Source organism: Rhinatrema bivittatum, chromosome 2 (genome assembly GCF_901001135.1).
Source record: "Rhinatrema bivittatum chromosome 2, aRhiBiv1.1, whole genome shotgun sequence".
NCBI lineage: Eukaryota > Metazoa > Chordata > Amphibia > Gymnophiona > Rhinatrematidae > Rhinatrema > Rhinatrema bivittatum.
Window position 1 is genome coordinate 46105151 of NC_042616.1, and position 7243 is coordinate 46112393.

Genomic DNA, 7243 nt, shown 5'->3' on the forward strand with positions numbered 1-7243 from the left:
GAATAAAGAACAAGAAATATTGTCCCAATGCAATCCCATACTCATATTAGTTCAGCACAACAGAGGTTTATTAGGTTAGGGAGTCCAAATAAGATTTCAACTGAACTGGTTGGTTAAAGACATATTTCTTATCTTGATATGAGGCAATGCAGCGACATGGAAATCTTAACATAAATTTAACCCCTTTTTGTTGGGACTCCATTCTCATTGATAGAAATTCCTTTCTCCTGAACTGCGTCTCTCTAGAGATGTCAGGAAAAATTCTTATATTTTGACCATAGAACTTAATATTTTGTTTTCTGAAGTAAAATCTCATTAGGGATTCCTTTTCAGAGAGAAAGGAGAATTGAACAATGAGAGTGGCTCTTAGATTAATATTCATTTCAAACGATTTCTCCAACAGATCTGATATATTTAAATTATCATTTCCCTTAGTATCTTCTTGATGGTTTCGTTTCCCCATTTCCTGATTTTGTGGTAAATAGTAAACCTTGTCTGTTACAGGTATAGTTTCACTACTATAACCCAAAACATTCGTTAAATAACTTTTAAACAGATCTTGTGCAGTCATTAAATGGGTTCTGGGAAAATTAAGTATCCTTACATTCTTTTGTCTAAGTTGATTTTCCATCACTTCCATTTTATTACTATGAATTTTCTCAGACTTAATTAGATTTAATTGAATCTTATCCATCTCTTTCACCTTTTCTTCTACTTTATCAATCTTAGTTTGAAATGCCATGTTCTTATTTAACACTTCCTGCATAGTATTGATGATATTATTTACGGATTTCTGTAATGTCACTAACATTGTCCCAATCTCTTCAAGAGAGAAACTTCTAGGGGTAATGACAGTCAAATCAGTATCAGTTATACCTCCCATTTGAATACCCCCAATTCCTCCCTCTGTTGGGGCCTTTCTGGTAGTAGGTTGACATGTGGAAGTGCTAGCCTCCTCTCTGTGCTCCATTTCTGGAGTAACCAGTGAGGGGGTTACTCCCTCCACTATATCTTGTGATGTTATCGCTGAAAAATCCAACTTTATTTTGGGATCTGCAGAACTGTAGATCCCAACTCTTCTACCAGATGGTGGCTCAGGTGTTTCTGGAGCTCCAGGGGTTAATGATAATTCCTGTGTCAGAAGGCTTTCTCCCTGCTCTTGGATCGAACCATCAGCGACCCCTCCTGGAGTATCTGTGGGAGCTTTTGTGAAACAATCCTTTATTTTGGGCTGATTATCTTGTAAAGGTGTCGAAGATAATTCCCGGAGTTTAGCTTTTCTCTTTGTATGCGGCATTACAAAGAGAAAAATTCGCAACGGTTAAATAAAATCCCAGAAAGAAGTATAATTTATGACTAACGTCTTGTAAAGTCTTTGGATGTTCCACCATGGACAAATTGAATCGTTGTTTTTTGCCTTTTTATGTACTTGTGGCTGCGTTATTATCTGAAACAGGACTCCTGGCAAGGCCAAGCACGCCGAGCTAAGCCGAGCAAAGCCGCGCGCGCCGGCGGCTGCGGTGCGCCGCTAGGACGCCGATCTTATGGGCGTCTGCCCGGCTCCACCCCCGACGTCCAGACCTCACCGGCAGCTCATCAAAGGAAAATCTCCTCCGGGGAAATGGTAGTAGTGCAGCTTGTTCCTGTTTTTTGCTTTGTTGTTGTTATGTCTTTGTTGGAAATTGTGAACCCTGGGCCGATATGAGCGGTCTCCACCCACAGGGAGGAGCCCTGTGGGCCTCACCATCAGTGGGCGTGGTCTCAGCGACGTAAGACACAACTGTAAAGAGCTTTTATTAGGGAGAAAAGATAATGCATAACCCAAGGAGCGGGAATGCAATAAGAAAATTCTTGAGCAGGAAATACTCAGAGTAGTACTGTAGATGTGAAGGTCCGGTAGTGGCCCGCAGCACGGGGTACACCAGGAGATTCCTGTAGGCTGGCAGAGATACCTCTGAGAGCAGATCTGGTAGTGGCCCACAGCACGTGGTATGCCAAGGAGAACTGTTCAGTAAATGACGTAGCAGAGGTCTGGAGATACAGGAACCAGGTAGAGGATCTTGAGTAGTGGTAACAATACCCTGTAGCTCAGGATAGGTAAAAGAGATATGCTGACAAACGGTAGTGGCCCGAGGAACGGGGTACACCGTGGAACTCCAGCAATATAGACAGCGTAGGAATCTGAAGAAGGTACTCACAGAAGGAAGTTCCAGGAGCAGAACCTGAGGGACGGGTTAGGCAAAGTCCAAGGCAGAAAGGCCCTCCGAGGAGCGGATAGCCAAGACGCAGCAAGGCCCTCGTGGAGCGGGTACCCAGAGCGTCTCAATGCCTCGAGTAGATACTGGAACAGAAGATCCTAATGTGGAGCGGATTTAACAACGAGAGAACTCCTTGCTAACTCGTCTTAGCAGTGGGTTAACGTCATCGGGAGGGGACGTCCCCGAGGTTCCCGCCATGACGTAGACAAAAGGAGTCCCTGTGCATGCCTAGGTGATTCCGGAAGTAAGATGGCGGTCGACAGCGCCCATGCCGTCCCGGGGATGCTGGGGAGGTCGGCGTTGGTTAGCGAAGGTCGCCACTCTTCCAATGATTGACGGTGCAGGGAAAAAAGAGGTGAGATTGAGAGGTTGCGGCCATCTGCGACCGACAGGCGCAATAGTTGTTGCTGATTTTGTCTTTTATTATTGTTCCCCATTTTGAATTTTTAGCAGACATAGGCAATAAATAAAATGTGATTTGACTTGCTAATTGCTTTTCAGGAATTTTTATTTTTAGTATGATTTGTTCTTGGATTTAGAAATATTTATGTAAATATTAGATAAACAGCATTAAAAATAACATAAATCCTCTTTTGTAATTTATATATATATGTTAAGTATCAATAAAGAACCCTAATGAACCAGTTTTATATTACAATCATTAAAAAATATGTATTTACTTTTATCAAACCTTAAAAAGCTGGTCTTAACCAGACCATATGAAAAAATTCTAATGTTGTGATAACAAAATAACCACAAAAAATGTTTACAAATTTTACATAAATCATACAGTCAAACATATGTTTAGATATTAGAACTTCAATAAAATTTTCAAAAACATAAGTAACAAACGACTGCTAATGACAAAAAAACACAATACACAAGGTAGACAGATCAGACGAAGCAAATCCAATGATGTAATATGTTTCCTTTGAAGATTTGTACCTTTGAGTCTCATGTTAGCATTGTCTTTGTAACCAGACCACCATTGCTCTTCATTGTCCTCATTTGACATATTACATCATTGGATTTGCTTCGTCTGATCTGTCTACCTTGTGTATTATGGTTTTTTTGTCATTAGCAGTCATTTGTTACTTATGTTTTTGAAAATTGTATTGAAGTTCTAATATCTAAACTTATATGTTTGACTGTATGATTTATGTAAAATTTGTAAAACTTTTTTTGTGGTTACTTTGTTATCACAACATTAGAATTTTTTCATATAGTCTGGTTAAGACCAGCTTTTTAAGGTTTGATAAAAATAAATACATATTTTGTAATGATTGTAATATAAAACTGGTTAATTATTGTTCTTTATTGGTACTTGATATATTTGTTTATTTTTTTAACACTTTATTTTTTGTTCTTTTGCCATTGTTTTGTTCAATATATACTATACTATATTAAAGACGGTGAATATATATATATATATATATATATATATATATACATACTGTTTTTTATTAGTTAATTTCCTTTTGATTTTCTGGTTTTAATATAAGCCTCAAGATGGATTATGGTCAAGCTAGACACCATACATAGTGTAGAAACAGTAAATAGGTATTAAAATAACAATCCCTAAATTTAATTTGATTTAACTAGTTGGTAATCCATGAGATCTTAACATCATAAAAAATCCTATCCCAACAGAAGATTAGGTAAAGGCATGTTCTAAGAGCCAGGTTTTTATTTAAAATTGTGAAGAAAAATAATTCGGCTCCAGACCCAGTCGCATCTCCAATGGCAGTGAATTTCACACCACCGGTGCATAGCGTTGGAATACCATACATTTTATAACTGATACTTTTTCAAATTGTGGAGGAATAGCCTAGGGGGGGGCAAAGCAGTGGGCTGAGACCTGGGGAAGCCAGGATTCAAATCCAGCTAATGCCCCTTGTGACCTTGGGCATGTCACTTCACCCTCTAGAGCTTCAAGTACTGACATAAATTGTAAGCCTTCTTGGGGGGGCAGTGAATTACCTATGGTTCCTGAATGTAACTTGCCCAGTTAAAGGCCTGAGCTGAAAAACCGAAGATGGCACTGCTGGGACAATTTCAAAGTCCTTGAGGGTTCATAAGACTGCTAAATCTCTTGATGCAGATGTATGAATACGCTTAAAAAACTAACAAAATGATCTTAAGCTGGACACTCTGTTCTACAGGAAGCCTGTGCAGCTCTTGCAAAATCGGTGTTACTTGATCAAACGTCTTTTTCCTTTGTTGCTGTATTTTGCAAGAGCTGCAAATGTTTTAGCTTAACAGACACACATGCACAAGCATCAATGTGTGCGTATGTGAGTGATTAATCAGGACCGGTATAGTGTGGGTATGTATAAAACATTATCCTTTCTCCATAACCTCAACACAAAAACTTTGAAAAACAGAGAAAAGACAGAGTACCACAGAAATAAAATTTAAGCAACAGTGCCAGAAACGATCATGTTTACCTCCTGGTACCAAAGCAGATAAAAATCATTACCTTCCCCTATTCCTTGCTGTGATGTTCACTTCACTTTGAGGAGTTATTATTTTAAATGTTCTTCCTGCTTATTCACTTCCCACATTACGGGTACAAGTAAGGAGGAACGCTGTGTGCCGATCCTGGTCGGAGCCCCATGCCATTGTAACACGGACACAGGTAAAGAATGGATACAGCACGGAAAGCTGAAGAGTGGCACTTCATACGAACTCAATGCATGTGCCACTCTGATACATGAAAAGCACGGATACAGAATGAACAGTTGCTAGAGAACCAGGAAGAGAAAGAATCTCACCAAGATATAGACATGAGATCCTTATCAGAGCCCCCATACGGCCACCATACTGATAAAGTTAAAGCATGAACAAGGCACGGACAGGTGAAGATCGGATCCTTGTCAGAGCCCCATGCACACATCACACTGGTATACAGAAAGCATGAATACAGCACAGACATCTGAAGAGTGGATTCTCCGCCACTAGGGTGGCATCAACAGGCACAGAATTAACACCCGGGGGGATGTGGAAAGAGATTAAAAAAAAAAAAAATCCAAAATGCCAAACTCACAAATGAATTCCCAACTTCCAGTTCCTGATCGTGCCAGTTTGTGATAAGTTCCTGGTGGGGGAGCTGATGGTGACAGGGGGGACGTTCCACGAGTGATGCCCTGGGAGGGGGGGGGGTCGGGGGCTGAAGCGACGGGAGGACAGATGGAAGGAGCAGGTGCCACCTGGAGCCAAGTTCCAAACCAGAACAGGTCCCACTGGCCAACCAATCATAATATTCAAAATAATGGACATAATGACATTCTGCAATGAATTCCGTTTCTCGGGAGCGGTAATGCCTTGGGCGGCCTGAGGATTGCCTGCCTTGCAGCGGGGGCAGGCATGAGGCGATAATGCCCCCCAGCCCCGGGCGAGCATGCATGTAAACTGATATTGCATACGCTCAGCAGTGCCCGGCCTGGGGGGGGGAGGGGTGTGACACCAGCGGCCAGAGCTGGACAAAACATTTCAGAACAATTCCGACAGGCAGGAAAGAGAAGATTCAGGGGCTGCCCTGCAGCCTGCACATTTGCTAAAAGGATGCTTCGCTTCCCTCACCTTGCCATGGACAGGGCCGGATCTAGATGTGCAAAGACCCTAAGCTGTGTCAAGTTTAAGAGGCCTCATAGCATTACCAAAAAAAAAAACAACCCTTGAAATTTAGTAATTTTTTTTTTTTTTTTTTTTTGCATTTAGAGACCACTCATAATCTGAGGCCTTAAGCTGTAGTTTAGGTAGAGGGTTTATAGTTTGAGGCAGGTTATTAACACACCGTCAGCTTTCAGTAGACCCAAGGGCCACATAACATTATATTTAGTATGAATAAAGCACTGTTGTAGGGCGTGCAATCCCGCATGAAAACCCCTGGTTCCAGTGACATGCTTGATATCCTCTAGTATATCTTGTAAAAAAAAAAAAAATTAAAATGAATATTTGCAGTTGGGACACACAAGTTTTTCAGTGATGCATCAAGCCTCTTTTATATACGGTACCTTAATACATGTGATGCTTTCTCTTTGGACATTGACACCGGGGAACGTGAAAATTGCTTTGGTATCTTTTTTTTTTCTTCCCAATTCTTGATTAAAAAAAAAAAAAAATTTAAGTGCTCGAGAAGAGGTCCAGGAAATCAGTGTACTGAACCATAAATCAAGAAACCTGAGCCTTAGTAAGAATAACACCTCTGTGAGCACGGGCAAATCACTTTATCTCTCCTGGGGTCTCAATGGACTCCCCTGTGACTGGGATATAATAATAATTTCAGAATTAGCCTAGTGCTTAGAGCAGTGGGGGCTATGAACTAGGGGAGCCAGCGTTCAAATCCTGCTGCTGCTCCTCGTGCCTAAGATACAAACTTTTAGATTATGGGGGACAGGGAAATAACCACAGTATGAACATAAGCTGCTCTGAAGCACCTAAAAGGCAGAATATAAGTATTATAATAATAACAGTCCCCGTCCCCCCTCCCCATCAGTGGCTCTCTGGAGATGGAGGAAGAAGCTGAGGAAGAGGAAGAAGGGCCCAGGAGTGTGGGGGAGATGCTGCCACCTACCCTGCCCTCTCTCTCTCCGGCTGGCTGCTCTCCTCTTTCTCCGGGCTGCCGTACTTGGAACAGAAGTTGAACGTGAAGCGCTCCCGCCGCAGGTTACTGCCAAGGCTGGAAGTGTTCCCCATCCTGTCAGCCTTCGGCTTCTTGTGTCTCACTCTGCTGGACTGTTATAGTCCGAGGAGCTGGGACAGGAACTTAGCTTTTCCTCTTCCAAAGGCACAGTGTAAAAAAAAAAAAAAAAAGGGGGCACTGCTTGGCTCCAGCCCCCTTCTCCTCCTCCTGCTGCTGACTACACACCACCTCCTCGCTGCCCCTTATTCTGGGAACTCCGGACATCAGCTCCAGCCACACCTCTATGAAATCCATTTATAGCTCCAAATTTATCATGGGCCTCTCGGTTTATTCACGCAGC

The 7243-nt window shown here is 41.9% G+C and overlaps 1 protein-coding gene across 2 annotated transcripts in view; it reads right to left on the reverse strand.

The window, feature by feature from the left end:
* NOS3 (nitric oxide synthase 3) overlaps positions 1-7031 on the reverse strand; it is a 204451-nt gene extending 197420 nt beyond the window's left edge. For both annotated transcript variants that reach the window (XM_029587976.1, XM_029587975.1), the window contains exon 1: positions 6835-7031. In XM_029587976.1, the coding sequence (XP_029443836.1) occupies positions 6835-6956 (122 nt within the window). In that variant the 5' untranslated portion in view covers positions 6957-7031. The remainder of the gene's footprint in view (positions 1-6834) is intronic.
* Positions 7032-7243: the final 212 nt, after the last annotated feature.